This window comes from Lacerta agilis, chromosome 8 (genome assembly GCF_009819535.1).
Source record: "Lacerta agilis isolate rLacAgi1 chromosome 8, rLacAgi1.pri, whole genome shotgun sequence".
NCBI lineage: Eukaryota > Metazoa > Chordata > Lepidosauria > Squamata > Lacertidae > Lacerta > Lacerta agilis.
In genome coordinates this window covers 50211825-50228039 of record NC_046319.1, presented here as the reverse complement: position 1 = coordinate 50228039, position 16215 = coordinate 50211825, and the positions used below count along the sequence as shown (strand labels likewise).

Genomic DNA, 16215 nt, shown 5'->3' with positions numbered 1-16215 from the left:
GCGCGAAGGCGCTGACTCCGCTTCCATCGGTGCCTTCTTTTTCCCGCCCGCGTCCCTCCGTCGGCCTCTGAGGCAGCGGCGATGGCGGTGGCGGCGGCCGCCCTACCCGGAGAGCTGGCCCAGGCCGTGGCCGGGGCGCGGCTACTGGTGGTGGGCGCCGGAGGCATCGGCTGCGAGCTCCTCAAGGACCTGGTGCTCACAGGGTTCGCCAACATCGACGTGGTGAGGAGGCGGCGGCGGGCAAGGCCCTCCGGGGAAGGGTACCAAAAGCAAAGCGGAGCCCTCCCCCCGCCGTCCTGGCCGTTATCTCCTGCGGCCGGCTCTTATTGGGTCGCCTCAGCGTCCCCCTCCCCCACTCGGGAGGGGGAGGGGCTTCGGGATGTGACGGCATCGCGCTTGTTTGGATTGGGGTTTCGTTGTTCATTTCAAAGGCGGGACCCTCCGCGAAGTGGCGCCACTTCAGCCTCTTGGGTAGCGCAGGGCAGGGCAGATTTCTTCGTTCGTTGCATTTATATCCCACGTTTTTCTCCAGGCAGCTCAATGTGGCTTCCATGGTTCTCCCCCTCCTCATTTAATCCCCACAGCAGCCCTGCGAGGTAGGTTAAGCTTAGAGTGGTACTGGCTGGCCCAAGGGAGCTTCATGATGGCCAACCAGGCCCTAGTCCGACACTAACCCAGTGTTTCTCAAATTTGGGTCTCCAGCTATTGTTGGGACTACAACTCCCATCATCTCTAGCTAGCAGGACCAGTGGTCAGGGATATTGGGAGTTGTAGCCCAACAACATCTGGGGACCCCAGTTTAAGAAACACTGCTCTGATCACTGCATGTTGCTATAGATCAGGGATTCTAACAGCTTCCTCTGTGATGAGTTGTTAGGCATTGTTGGTGATCTGCTGTAGTTCCAGATCCACCAATGGTTGTGACTTCCTAGGAGCAGTCTATTGCTGAGTGATCAGTTGCTACAGACACAGTGCAGAGTGTATGTGGTTGTTTATACTCTGCTTGTGGGCTTTTGAGGGGCACCTGATTGGCTATTTTTGTAGACATAATGTTTGCCAGAATGAGTCTTTGATCAAGCAGTCTTTATAGATGATCAGGCTTGGCAGGTGCTCTTCTTGTGCTGACACAGAGTACCAGATTGTTAGATAAAATAATGCCATCTTTGTGAGCTCTAGAACGATCAATAATAATCATGATAGTAATTATTAATATTTATTAAATTTGTATACCACCCTTCAACCATAGATCAAGGGCAGTTCACACAATCCGGCTGGCTGCTTCTAGGAAAAGGATGCTAGGCTTAGATGGGCTCTTGGTTTGATCCACCAATATCAAACCCAATTTATCTGTTACATTTTTATCTCCTTCCTCCAGTGTGGCATGTATGGCTCTGTGTTCCTATTTTATTCTCCCACCAGCCCTGTGAGGTAGGTTAAGCTGAGAGATGGCAACTGGCCCACACTTAGCCATTCATGGCTAAGTGGAGATTTGAATCACTTAGATTTGAACTTAGTCCTTATCCAACACTCACCATTATATTGAGTTGGTAGTTATAAAGGTTTGTAAAGATTCATGGTGATAAATAAGTATGTTTGCAGCTGTTGGCGGATAGTTAAGAATGAATTCAATGGAGTCAATATACCTTCTAGCAGATGGCAGGTTCAAACAAGGGGGGGGTGTAACCTTCAGTTATTATTGTCATCTTCCCAGAGGCCTTTGTCTGGGTGCTGCTAAAAAGTTGATGGATTTAAAAGTCTGTCCAGCAAGGCATTTGTTGTGTGTATTTCAAGTCCAGCCTATCAGCTGCTGGGGCTTAATGTCCCTGCCCCCAGCACATAGCTCATCCCATCATAAAATATGAAAATGCATTAGGATCTGTGCTTTGAATCCATGTCTGTGATGCTGGCAAACAACAGTTTTGTCATTTTTAGTGTGCAGTCTACAGATAACAGCTTTAATATTAGGGATGTTTGAGGGGAGGTAAAACCATTCAAATTCAACAAGTTCCATTTTAATTCTACTGGATCACACATTTAGTCATGCCCCTTGGAAAAGCAAAGAGAGGGAGAGAGGAGTGGGAGGAAAGGAATTGGGAGAAAAGCAACTAGAGAAGGTGGTTTCTGTGGCACTCAGTCAGAAAATCCAAATGTACACATACACACTTAAGATCCGAAAAGGTTGGTGATCTCTGCTTTAGTAATTTCACATATATAATTTTTCAACAATATGGTTGAATTTTCCAGTCACATTTTCAATAGAGTTATCATTCTTCTGTAGTCAGAATAAACCAGAGTATGTGGAGCAGCATTGTCCACTAGATCAGATTGCCATGTCAGAACATGACTCATTTCATTTTATGATGCAAATAGAACCAGTTAGGTTGCTAGTTGATTATTGCAGGGTAAAATCTAGGAAACCAAATGCTCTATTAAGCGACACTGCATTTTTTCGGAACTGAGGACAAGAAGTATGGCAGAAATGTTGCTTCTGGTTTCAAAATCACTGCTGCCATGCTTTTAACTTTTTTATATCCTCTTGACTATCTTAAAACAGACAGTGGAACTCTGTTTTAGAATATGCCACTTTGGAATTCAAGAAATGGAGTAGTATGATTGGATGATCCCTTAGATCATGACAACTGCAGCTAGATAGCTAGCGCAGTATGGAGATGGCTAGGCTAGTGCTGTTTTCTGTGATGTGCTCTAAGATCAGTATTTGCCAATGAATTATATGCTGAAAAAACCTGTAGATACACTGTCCATCCTCCACTTGTATTCTGAAGTGTTATAGTCCTAGAAAAAATACTTGATATAAATGCTATTTCTACTGGTTTTAATTAGCCTATAGCTGTAGATCAAATGGGAGCAGCACATTTTTTAAAGACACTTATTTCTGATAAAGGCAAGGTACATTTTTGTTAATCAGAACAAATCTGAAGTGTTTGCAATTAATCTATTTCTAGATTGATCTGGATACTATTGATGTCAGCAATCTCAACAGGCAATTCTTGTTTCAAAAGAAGCATGTTGGAAGATCAAAAGCTCAGGTAAGAGGAATTCCAAAGTGCAGCTTTCACAGTTTAATTCATTATTGTTTTTGATACAACTTTAGAAGAATACCTATTCGGCATCTGCTTGAATTAAATTTCATCTGATGACTTCAAGAAGTTCACATTGACTATAATGTTTACTTTATGATGTGTTCCTTTATATATTTAATATGTTTGTATCATAATAGGCCATGAAACAGAATTATCTTCAAAGCTCAGAAGATAATTGGGTGCTTGAACATTTTTTTAAAAAAATCAATAAGGCTATTTCTAACTCATAGTTGAGGTTTAAAATGGTTCTTGACTAGATTAGTAAAAATTAGGTGTGTGTGTTCTTGTTGTCTTGCAGGTTGCCAAGGAAAGTGTGTTAAGGTTTCATCCTGGAGCTAACATTATAGCTTACCATGACAGCGTAATGAAGTATGTCTGATTCTTCTTACATTTGGAATTTGTATCTGCTTTGTGAAAGAAAGCTCACAAAAGTGACATATACCCCAAACAATTATTAGCTATGAGTGTCCACACTGTTAGTCATTAGTTGCTTAATGATGGCACAAGATATAGTGATGGTTTTGAAAGAGGAGGATTAGTAAAATTCATGGAGGATAAGGGTGTCAATGGCTACTAGCCACACTGTCTGTGTTCTGCTTCTGCTGCTGAAGGCATTAAAGTGGTACCTCAGGTTAAGAACTTACAGTATATTCTGGTGTATAAGACTACTTTTTAACCCAGGAAAATCTTCTCAAAAGTCGGGGGTCGTCTTATACGCCGGGTGGAAAATCTGTGGTTGAGTATATCTCAAACTCTATATTTTAACTGGGAAAGTTGTGGGTCGTCTTATACGCCCAGTCGTCTTATACGCCGCAATATACGGTAATTCGTTCTGGAGGTCCGTTCTTAACCTGAAACTATTCTTAACCTGAAGCATCACTTTAGCTAATGGGGTCTCACGCTGCCGCTGCACCACCAGAGCACGATTTCTGTTCTTATTCTGAAGCAAAGTTCTTAACCTGAAGCATTATTTCTGGGCTAGCAGAGTATGTAACCTGAAGCGTTTGTAACCTGAGGTACCACTGTACTCCTCTGGAAGCCAGTAACTGGAAAGCACAAGTAGGGGAGATTTGCCCTCACATCCTGCTTGCAGTCTTTCCAGAAGAGGTATCTGGTTGGCCACTGTATGAACAGGATACTGGATTGGATGGGCCTTTTGTCTGATGCAGCAAGGCTCTTATGTTTTTATGATGGCAGTGGGTAAGGAAGACCATTTTCAAAATAAAAAGCTTTCCTATCTGGCCACCTGGAGACAATTTCTTGCTCACCACCACTCACTGAGCAGTCACTTTTTTCACACCAAGTGGTGGCACCCCAGCTACCCTGAGTCTCATGCTGCCTGGGAAGGGAGTTCCAGACACAACAGAGTGTATACCTTTGTCTGACCACCTTCCCCTCTTAAGGACTAGCTGCCACTGGGGGAAAGGAGGTTATTTCCACAAGGCTGCCTTTTTCCCAATCAACCTAAAAGTTTCCTTTGTTTCTCCCCAAGAACAACTCAAATAACATAAAACTTGGCTTAAGGAGCAGGTGATAAAATAGCTGTGTCCACAATGTTTTAATGAAACAAGACAAAAACAGAATATAGGCACAGCAAGGAAATATTGTTAGCATACAAGGAGCTTTCCAATGAAGCAAAAGAACAAAAAAACAACAACACCACACCGTCTTTCCTGACTTAGTCCATTTAGCCACATTAGTACATTCTCCAGTATGTCCCCTTTGCTGCTTGCCCATCCTTTGTGTCATATCTTCCGTTGTTTGCTAGCCAAAGCAAGTTTCTGACTAGATATAGCCTTTAGTGTAATTCTTAGCAACAGGCAATGCCAACCTGGCAACCAGCACACTTTCAAACAAACCTACATGCAAGAATTGTGTTTAATAAGTTTGGAGCAATTCCTTCAACTTATGTCGTTATTTTTTAGAAAGATGGTTGTAGTTCTTCACTAATTTTTACTCATTTTCCAGATGTCATGTGTTATCTTTAGGAATATGTTCTATTGCTGTCCTTCAGTATATGCAAAGATTGAATTTATAGGATTGTAATTGACTATACTAAAATTGTTCACCTTCTAGTGATCATTCTGTTGGACTGATTAAATTATACACATACCATTGGGAATATGAAATATCAACTTGCACAAAATCATAGCTTATGCTTCTGTAGCCCCATATGGGGCTATCTGTTTAGCTCCATTCCATTGTGGGTTATGTTTTCCTTTTTTTTCTTCTTCAAAGTTCCTTCAGAGGTTTTTTTAATTCTGTATAAATGTATTTTTTTCTGACTGACGGTCGAATTAAAGAATGTATGTATGTATGTATGTATGTATGCTTCTGTAACCTTCTTGTGTTGTCATCAACCATACATATTAAGAGCAAAAACAAATAATAATTCACTAAATCAGTGTTTCTCAACCTTTTTTGGGCAAAGGCACACTTGTTTCATGAAAAAAATCACGAGGCACACCACCATTAGAAAATGTTGAAAAAATTAACTTTGTGCCTATATTGACTATATATAAAGTAATTATCTTGAATTTTTCAATTTTTCCCACGGCACACCAGGCAACACTGCACTAAATAGTCTGACTGGAAATGTCACAGGCAATTTTGTTCTGGGTGGGGAATAGATAAGAAAGAGCAAGCTATTTCCATTTGGGTCCTAGGCAGATCTAGCATACATCAAAAGTTTACAGAAGTGACACAATACCCTGTCAATGAGCCATCAGTGCAGTAATAAAACAATTTCTTTTATTTTTCCCTAAACTTTTTTTACTCTGTGGACACAGAAAATGTCTGTTTTAAAAGTTTTACTTGTTTTTTTGGTGCTGTGTGGTGGCTGGTGTAACTAACACAACCAGAAAATCTGCTGTTTGGCAGATGTTGTATTCATGCGGTCATATACATCTGTCACGTCAATATCAACAGGCATTTATTTACTGACCCCCTAAACTGGATCTTGTCTTCTTTTTCTGCAGCCCTGACTATAATGTGGAATTTTTTCGTCAGTTTACCCTAGTTATGAATGCCTTGGATAATAGAGGTATGGTTTCTCTTTGCTGTAATGTGAGACAACTGAAACCTGAAGTTTTGAAATGTCTCTGTTCTGACATGAATGCGCTTGAAAACTGAGAGACTGTGCAAGGCTGGATTAGCCTCCCCATTTCCAAATATTATGTTGGGACCATTGGGACAAGTGCTGTCTTTACAAGCTGTACTTTTTAATGCAATCTGAGAAGTCCTATCAAAAATGCTAAATATGTTCTCCCCATTGAACATCTCTTATTTGTGCGACCTGAGAGGGGGGGAATAATAAAGTTTATATTTGAAAATCAGTGACTCTTCTTCTGTTTACAGCTGCCCGTAACCATGTGAACAGGATGTGTCTGGCAGCTGATGTCCCCCTTATAGAGAGTGGAACTGCAGGCTACCTTGGACAAGTAACAGTTATCAAAAAGGTGTGGCAATGATACTGTGTTTTCACATGCTGTAGTATTATGATCCCTTAAGTGTGGTTTTCAACTAACAATGGAAACATGATTGAAAAATTATTTTCTATCTTTTCCCCGCTGTAGGGAGTGACAGAATGTTATGAATGTCAGCCCAAACCAACCCAGAAGACCTTTCCAGGTTGTACTATTCGCAACACTCCTTCTGAACCAATCCACTGCATTGTGTGGGCAAAGTATTTGTTCAAGTAAGCTTAATTTTTTAACCATAAAGTTGTTCAGTGATCTGATTTGTGGGCACCGGGGAACCTGGCTAAATCCAGCTTTTCTGTACCTGATTCACTGTGATGGTTGATTTGCAAAGTGTAGAAGAGTCATGAATTTGATGGCCTTGTGTGTCTGGCAGATTAGTTAGGTGCCAGGATGCAGCTACATGAAATCTAGAACATCAGTCTGGTCTGGTCTGTTGTGTGTAGTTTGCCTTGAGTGCTTGTTCCTATAAAAATATATCTCATATGTTTCAATAATCGGTAGAGTTCGCTCCTTCCTATACCAAGCTCAGGTGGCAAGTGCCAACAGGATTGTAGCAAAAATGGAGTCCCTGAGAAACAAGAGGGGAGTTGTCTGCATGTTTAGAGGGAACCTCAGCATTGTGCAGAAGTACAATATAACTTTTAAAAAGAAAACTGAAAGGTAAAAACTTAGGAATAACAGCCCAGCGAGTACTGAGCATGCTCAGTAGCTTTAGAATAGTAGTAGTTGAAAAAGAAATATGAAATGCGGGAGGGAGTAGCATGCTCTCCTTTGAGAAGAGTTTGAGTGCAGAGTTTTATTGCAGTTCCTATTTGTCAGTGCTAGTTACCTTCTCAATTTTGTGTGAATGGTTTGGATGTGAAACATCTCTGAGTTCTGTTGCAGTGTGAATTGACTTTTCCCCTAGTGTTGGTTTTAAAAAATTACACCCCACTTCCCTTGTGTCTTAAAGCAGTTTGTAAAGAAAAAAATAAAGCATGCTATTGGGAGGAGCAACTTAAGGGCCAAAACCAAACGTTTATGTTAACAGCTAGACATAGCAGTACCATAAATAATTTCAGTCTCTAACCACCATTTATGTTTTAAAATGTAGTCAGCTGTTTGGAGAAGAAGATGCTGATCAAGAAGTGTCTCCTGACAGAGCTGATCCTGAAGCTGCTTGTAAGTAAAAAGAAAAGAAAAAAAAACCAGACAATTTTGTGCTTGTCTTGGGGAGTCCTTTTATCAGCTGTGCAACTTCTGGTTGGTTATCAGCTGCCACAGAATAATATTTGCCTTGGTCCTCAGCTGCAGAGTTGCAAAGTTCTGTGTATTCGCTGCATATAGGAGAACCATCAGTAGTTGGTTAATATTTACTCTTCAATAGCCAACATTAGTATTGCTTTGAGTCCTGGTTCGTTAATTGACCCATAACATTCTGAATATTTCAGGTAACATTCTGATTCTTTAATAGACTAGATTGTTGAAAAAGTAGAAGAAACCTTCTGACTAGGTTTCCCTCTTTTGGTAAAATTGTATCTGTGCCAGGTGAGTGATCTTGATAGCAAATGGAAAATGTCATCTTATTGACAGGGGAGCCAGCAGAAGCTGAGGCCAGAGCAAGAGCATCTAATGAAGATGGTGATATTAAACGTGTTTCAACTAAGGAATGGGCTAAATCAACAGGATATGATTCGGTTAAACTCTTCACTAAGGTATCTGTCTTAAGTCAGTAGCGTTTGCAGAAATTTCATTTTATGCCAGTGTTAAGCGGAGGCAGGCATGTTCTAAGATCTCAGTCTGCTTTACACTTGCATCCGCTTTTCATCAACTGTTCACGTTAGGCAAGCATTGACTGTGGATATTTCAGTGCCTAGCTATTTGTTTACTCAGGATTTCAACTTAGTTGCTGGTTTTCATAGAATTGTAGAGTTGGAAGGGAGCCAAAGGGCCATCTAGTCCAACCCACTGCAATGAAGGATAATAGTTTATACAACATTATCCGGTTGTATGCTTTTAATTGTGTACACTGCTTGGATATTTTTATTTGAAGTGGTATATAAACTTGACTGAAAAACAAAATAAATACTGCAAGATGCATTTGGATTTTTCAGCCCAAATCCTCTTTCTGTGCAAATGGCAGAGCGCTAAAACTCAGGACACTGTAGGGTCAGTGGTCACCAGCAACACACCTACCCTCCTCTTATCCCTGTAGTCTTTCATTTGGGTTAGAGATAATGGCTAAATTAGTAACGGGCTGTATGGGGAATGGGAAGGTTGTCAGAAAATATAAAGAAGGACACAAGTAATTGGTCAAGGGTCTATAAAATAGGAAACTTCGTGCTCTCCAGATGTTTTAGACTGGCCATTGGTCACGAGTGATAAGAGTTCTTGTCTGCAACATTTGAAGGGTGCCAGGTTAGCTACTCGTGTTCTCTATCATCATGAGGTATCAGCTAATAAAAGGAGTTGAGTAACAAAAGCTTGCTGCAGACTGGAAGGAGAGGGACAGAGCTTCATCATTCAGCATCCCTCTGCATTTCTACACTGTGTGCAGAAGGCGGGGTCTTTCTTCCCCTGGTCAGCAAGGTTGGCACTCTTTCCTCCCCAACCAGCCTGCTTAGTCACTGGCATGCAATTCCTTCTCTAGTGCTGGATTAATTAAATCTTTAGAATTTACAAACAGAGCAGAGTAGGTCTGCAACTTTGTTCTGAAAAGTGTGAATGTTACTTTGCTAAGTTTACTTCTGGTCAAACGTGCAAGATTTCACTCTGCAGCTTCAAATATGTTTCCAAGAGTTTGGTTGCCAGAATTGAGCATGTTTCAATAAACACAGATACCGCACTGGCCATGTTTCCCCAACCTGCACTTTCCTCACAATCTAATTGTGTTGCACTTCAGTAAGCAGAGCCCCTAGAATGAATCCTGTAGTGAGAGCATATTGATCACAAGACTATTGATATTTGTATAAAACAAATATCCTCTCATACAAATACAGGCTGTTGGTGCCTAGATGAATATGCACTGGTGTTCAATGTTAAATGTTAGTAGATCTGAAATGTACTCTTGAAAGTACATCAGTTGATAGTAGGCTTCTCTTCTAAATCTTATTTTCTAGCTTTTCAAAGATGACATCAGATATCTGCTAACAATGGATAAGCTCTGGAGGAAAAGGAAACCTCCAGTTCCTCTAGACTGGAATGAAATACAAAATCAGGGTAAGCATATTATTATTTGCCTTTCTTTGATACTTAACAGTTGGGCTGTCTACTTTTAAGGTAAAGTATGAATTTTAGGAACACGGGTGGCGCTGTGGTCTAAACCACAAAGCCTAGGGCTTGACGATCAGAAGGTTGATGGTTCGAATCACCATGATGGGGTGAGCTCCCGTTGCTCGGTCCCAGCTCCTGCCAACCTAGCAGTTCGAAAGCACGTCAAAGTGCAAGTAGATAAATAGGTACCGCTCCGGCGGGAAGGTAAACGGCGTTTTCGTGCACTGCTCTGGTTCGCCAGAAGCAGCTTAGTCATGCTGGCCACATGACCCCGAAGCTTGTGCAGACAAACGCCAGCTCCCTCAGCCTGTAGAGCGAGATGAGCGCCGCAACCCCAGAGTTGTCAACAACTGGACCTAACAGTCAGGGGTACTTTTACCTTTACCTTTACCTTTATGAATTTTATTACTGAACTGCTGCAGAGTGCTTAGTTTTGGTGTTGGGATGTGATTTCTGAATCCGCCCTATTTAAATAATAGTTTGGGGTGTGATAGCAGCTGGGGTAAGATATTGATCGATGAAGACATCTGAGTTTATAGTGTGCATCAAGGCTGGCCAATGGGGTGCTCTCCAGATTCTGCTAGACTCTTAGCATGGCTAGTGGTCAGGGATGATGGGAGTTGTAGTTCATCAACACCTGGAGGGAACCATATGGCTACCTCTGACCCTGAGGTATTGCAGCTGCACTTCCAAATTTCCTCAGACATTATGCTTTTCACATATTCACTACAAATCCTTGTGATGAAAAATCCAGTAAACCAGCCATTTGTGCTATTGAATTAGCTTCAGACTTATGTTGGTAGCAGTGGAAGCATTTGCTGACTTCTTAAAGACATGTGTGTATAGATGGAAAAACAAAACAAATTGAATTTGAAGACGGTTTTAACAAGCAAGTTTCTCACTTCCATTCCTTTAAAGAAAACAGCACATCTGATCAACAGAATGAGCCTTCCTTGGGCTTGAAAGACCAACAGGTTCTGGATGTCAAGAGCTATGCACGTCTGTTTTCTAAGAGCATAGAGACTCTGAGAGCTCAACTAGCGGAAAAAGGTGATGGAGCAGAACTTATATGGGACAAGGTTAGTTCAGCAAACATTTGGGGATGTGTTGCATGCAGAGGAGTAAAAAATGTTTGGATTCTAGCACAGCACTAGTAGTAGATATGCCAAGCACACTAGGGGTTAGCGTTCTCACAATATCTTCTCTTCAGAAAATTGGCTGTCTTTGAGCCTTTTAAATGGCATCAGACTGTTGGAACAGATTTGTACCCTCTGTTGGGCTTTGCAAATTGTCAAATTTAGCTGCGGCCTCTGTTGGCTATAGATGCAGAGAGAACAATCCAATGGGCAGGTCTCGAGCAGAAGCCCTGTAGAAACAATATCCAGTTCTCCATTCTTGTTTGATGAAAAAAGTGGCCTCATGGGAAGTGACATCTGGAGCACGGAGGATGGTCCCCTTAAATTCAGTGCAGCTCGAGCGAGAGAACTTTGCGATTTCCTTTCCAAACTATTAGAAGCAGAACACAATAAAAAGCTACACTAAAAGTGATAAAGCTGCCTAAGGGAAAATGTCAGCAGATAAAATTTGTTTGTTTATATACCACTAATTTGTTTTTAAATATCAAAAGAGTTCACAACAACTACATAAAACCAAACAATAATATTGTATACAAAATTTAAAATCAGAAATCGGATAACTAAAATTAGTCTGCTTATTTAGAAAACTTGGGCAAATAAAAAGTTCTTAACATGGCACCTAAAGCTTAATAGAGAAGATGCCAGGTGGACCTCTCTAAGGATGACAAGGCCCTCTCCCCTGTTAAAACTTGCCTTGTTTTTGAAAATCCTTCTGAAAAATGATCTTTGTGCTGAGATTCATGTGGGAGCAGGCAGTTCAGATGGAATACTGTGAAGGGTTTTAAAGGAGAAGACTTTCACTTTGAATGAAAACTGCTGTATGTACCTTATGGATGAATGTACCCCCTCCAAAACTTTATTTAACAATGGGTGGTATAGGGCACAATGAAAAATGGGGGGTATAAATGATACTTCATAGATGAAGAGAGATTCTGTTTAAAGATGTTTTATGCTTTTTTTTTTTCAATAATGAACTATATTTAGAAACTTATCTGTTCCCATGGTTCTTCTTGGAAAAGCAGTATAATCAAACTATATCTCAAAGGCTCATGGCTGTGATTGAACTTCTTGATTTTTACATTCTTGAGGGGATTAGTATCTCACCACTTCAAGGGATGGAAATGCTGGACTCATGGCTCAGCTGTCAGTGTGGCCACAAAATAAAACTTAGTCATATTAAGTTGCATTACAGAACTGTTACTTGGTACTTCTAGCAATTGTAACAATTAGAAGGGTATGTTATATGAGTAATGTGTTAAGATTTTGAGGTCAAGCTTATTTTATACAGTTACTTTTTTCAAGTTCCAGAAATGCTTCTGCTCACTAAAATTATCAGTATTTTCTATTTTACTTCAAAACTATTTAACAGGATGATCCTTCTGCAATGGATTTTGTTACTTCGGCTGCAAACCTCAGGATGCATATCTTTAGTATGAATATGAAGAGCAGATTTGATATCAAATGTAAGTGAAAAGCTTATATTTTCTTAAAGGATTTGCTCTGTCCTTGTTTTAATATGCTGGATAAACTCCTTATTTCTGCTTCTTTCACAGCAATGGCAGGAAACATCATTCCCGCAATAGCTACGACTAATGCCATAATAGCTGGTCTGATTGTGTTGGAGGGTTTAAAGATTCTCTCAGGAAAAATAGAGCAGTGCAGAGCAGTAAGTGTGGTGTTGATTTCCTCTCTCTTCTCTTTTGCTTGTTCGTGCCAAATAATTGATTCCTTTTTTTCTTATCTTCTGAAGATCTTCCTTAATAAACAACCAAACCCAAGAAAGAAGCTACTTGTCCCCTGTGCTTTGGACCCTCCTAATCCCAATTGCTATGTGTGTGCAAGTAAGCCAGAGGTGACAGTGAAACTTGATGTCAACAAAGTCACCGTTTTGACGCTACAAGATAAGGTGAATGAGCCTCTCCCTTCATCCACCTCTTAGGTTTTTCAGCTTAAGCACCATTCCTAAATCGCTAATCTGCAGAATCTGTTCTGCACCCTAGGCCTTAAAACACAGGTAGGGAACCCCAGGCCCAGGGGCCACGTGTGGTCCTCCAAACCTCTCTGCCTGGCCCTTGGAACTCTCCTCAAGCGTTGCCTCTCACTCATCCTGTTTCACACCCACCCTCAGGGTTTCTTCATAGCTGGAATGTTTCTCTGCACTCTGATGCAGCTTTTTGTTTGACTAAATGGAGGATAGAGAGGTAAGTGTGGGTGTGTCCTGTACAAAGGTCACATTTACATTCCTTGCTCCACCCACTTTTTTCTCTGGCCCCACTCACCACTGGCACATGTCCAGAAAGGGTACGTGACCCTCAGGCTGAAGAAAGGGGGAGGCTCCCACACCCTAGTCAACACACAGAGAGATGGGGCTTGGGATTTAACAGATTCCATTTGGCAAGAAATGGTAAGTCAGACCAGAAAGACACGGACTGAAAATAGGTTGGGTTGCATACCAACACTACAGGTGCAAGGCGAATTTTGTGGCTGGTGCACATCCCTAGTAGAAAGCATTGTTTTGATCATGTATAAGAAGAAGGGGCTTGGAAAAGGATTATTGTTTCAGAGTCTTGCTTCTAGATCTCCCCCCTTTCATCCTTTCAGATAGTGAAAGAAAAATTCAATATGGTAGCACCTGATGTCCAGATAGAAGATGGAAAGGGAACTATTCTGATCTCCTCCGAAGAAGGAGAAACTGAAGGTATGAAATGAAAGTGAAACTGTGTGGTCAAAAGTCAGCCTGACATTTAAGGAAGCTCCACACTGTATGTCCTGTGCACTGCAGCAAACACACAACATGCCAACACTCTGCAGCCTTGTGTCTGCCTCTGGGTACTCTGGGCCAGGTGACCCATAGATGTGGATATTATCCAAGCTGTAGGTAGACTCCCTTTTCTACAGTTCTCAGATTTGGAGGATTTTGTTTCGGTTATACAATGCAATCCTGGCTGCAGTCATGTATTATTAGGGGTCCAGCAACAGGTTCTAGCAATCAAACCAGGAACGGAGATATCAGCAAGCCACTGGAAATGATCCCATAGCCCAGCCTCCCAAGCCCATTGCAGGTTTTGTTAAGTGTAGCTTTTGGCTTTGAAGTGTGCAGCCTTTCATATTTCTGGCAAAGAAAAGAGTATACGTGATGTATAAAATTTTAACATAGATCAGTAGTTATTAGCAGCCTTACTTTGCTTACTTTTCCTTACTTTTCTTTTGAGTGTTTTGAGTTAAGAAAAGCCAGAGTACCTGATGCTGCTTTTCTCCTGTTTTCCCCATATCCCCCTCAGCAAATAACCACAGGAAGTTGTCAGACTTTGGGATCCGAAATGGTAGTCGGCTGCAAGCAGATGACTTTCTGCAGGACTATACCCTGCTGATCAACGTACTGCACAGGTGAAGGCTATTGATTTCCTAAAGTGCTATCGGAACCAGAAACTGCAACTCTTCCGAAAGAACCTTCAGATTAAATAAGTGATATAAGTGTTGCTAATACAGAGACCAGCTCTGCATTTGTGAAAAACACAAAATTGAGAGCCAGTAGTGTTCTCTAATATGTAAGAATAACTCCCAGGCCCTCCCCATTGGGGCAGCATCCATAACTACCTTTAAGTGTACTGTGGTGCTTGGGCAAGCAAGGGTTACCTCAGGTTGAATAAGCCATTTCAGAAACTGCCTCTTATTTGGCCATCATAGTGTTTTGGCTCATTTGAGTTTTTTTCTGCATTTTTTTTTAAATCAGCGAGGAGCTTGGGAAAGATGTGGAGTTTGAAGTTGTTGGTGATGAAGTTGTTGGTCCCAAACCATCGGAACAGCCAGTCACTAAGAATATCACCAATGGAAGTGATGATGGGGCACAGCCCTCAACATCCACAGGTAAAGACTGGCAGTGGGAGGGAACAGTATCAACATACCTACAGCTGCTTGGAGGTTCTGGCAGCCCCTTAAAATTCTGGGACGCAAGATAAACCTTTATAAAGCCTTACAAATTTTCCTGGATCTTGAAAATTCACTTAAGCCCCCACAAGGGCCTGTCTGTTCACAATTTTTGCTTTATGGATTGGGTTGGTCCATTATTTTCTAAGATGGCAACTTGCCATCACTCTCAGTATCATTCATTGTCTTGAATATTTGAAAACAGTCATGTGCCTCATTTTAGGTACAAGTGTGGAACATTTAGCCTATTTACGGTATGTTAAGCCTATATTTAAAACAACAGCGCTAGGCTGCACTGCAATGACTTTTCTTTTCCAGCTCAAGAGGAAGATGATGATGTACTGATAGTTGAGACTGAGGAAGGTTCTTCAAGCAATGCTGATGACACAGAAAGCAAGAGCCGGAAAAGGAAGCTGGATGAGAAGGAACACACTGGCACCAAACGGCTGCGCTCAGAACAATTGGCTGAAGAGCAGGATGATGTGATAGCACTAGACTGAGTGCTAGAATGCTCTAACCAGTAGGACGTGCCAATAGGATGATTGCTAGGGTGTGCAAAATGTCCACAACTAGGACTCTGGCTTTCAGTATCTTCCCATTCTCGTTTGGTAGGGCTTAGAACTTCTCCAGTAAGATTTAGTAGACATCTAGTTTATAAGCACTGTGGGCATGAAAACGAAGCATGTCTAATTATATAATGCCTGAAAGATGGTTTGGTATGGGAAAATAAGACAACTCCTGTTTGCTGAAATGGTTTTATCACTTGGTAACTTCTGAGAGGTTTTTAATTCTTACTGTTTCTTAGCCTAGCCTAGTTCTCGCCATTTTTCACACCCTCAAACCAAAACCTTGAAAGCGAAGACGTGTCACGTTTCAAACAGTCAGCTGGCACAATGTACATTACTGTAAAACAATGTTGATTTGTCAGCTAGTACTGCCTGATGTGTCAGTGTCAGAAACGGATCTTGGTGTACTGTTACAGCTTCAGGTTATTTATATGGGATGTTTTGTAAAACTTTTAATTCTACTCTACCATTCATCTGATGGACCAAAACAACAGACAAACTATTTGCTACATTTGTTTGAAAGCCCACCTATACGGAAAGTTGAGGGTTTGTAAAGTGTATACAGTCTTCATACTTAAAGCTGTACTAATAATAGTTTTAAACATCCTTCAGGGCTTCTGAAAACATCCTTTGTTGGAATTGAAAAGGGAGGGTTTTTTTTAATAAAACATTTTGTCACTGCAGTTTTTTGACAGCCATTATTCTTCCCCTACCCAGGGGTTGGATTCAGATTCCTAGGTGACAGTTTCAT

The 16215-nt window shown here is 41.2% G+C and overlaps 1 protein-coding gene across 1 annotated transcript; it reads left to right on the top strand.

Annotated features, from left to right (window-relative positions):
* UBA2 (ubiquitin like modifier activating enzyme 2) lies at positions 1–16147 on the top strand. Its single transcript, XM_033157388.1, has 17 exons — positions 1–222; positions 2964–3047; positions 3400–3470; positions 6080–6144; positions 6459–6559; positions 6677–6798; positions 7677–7744; positions 8156–8277; positions 9682–9781; positions 10754–10914; positions 12341–12434; positions 12525–12637; positions 12722–12877; positions 13573–13669; positions 14253–14358; positions 14705–14838; positions 15217–16147. Exons 1-17 carry the CDS (start codon positions 82–84, stop codon positions 15396–15398), a joined length of 1917 nt encoding a protein of 638 aa, XP_033013279.1. The 5' UTR covers positions 1–81; the 3' UTR covers positions 15399–16147.
* Positions 16148–16215: the final 68 nt, after the last annotated feature.

Coding starts and splice junctions, on each gene's coding strand:
- UBA2 (XM_033157388.1), top strand. CDS start 82: ATGGCGGTGGCGGCGGCCGCCCTACCCGGAGAGCTGGCCCAGGCCGTG. Junction 3,471..6,079: donor TACCATGACAGCGTAATGAA/GTATGTCTGATT, acceptor CTTTTTCTGCAG/CCCTGACTATAATGTGGAAT. Junction 14,839..15,216: donor ACAGCCCTCAACATCCACAG/GTAAAGACTGGC, acceptor TTTCTTTTCCAG/CTCAAGAGGAAGATGATGAT.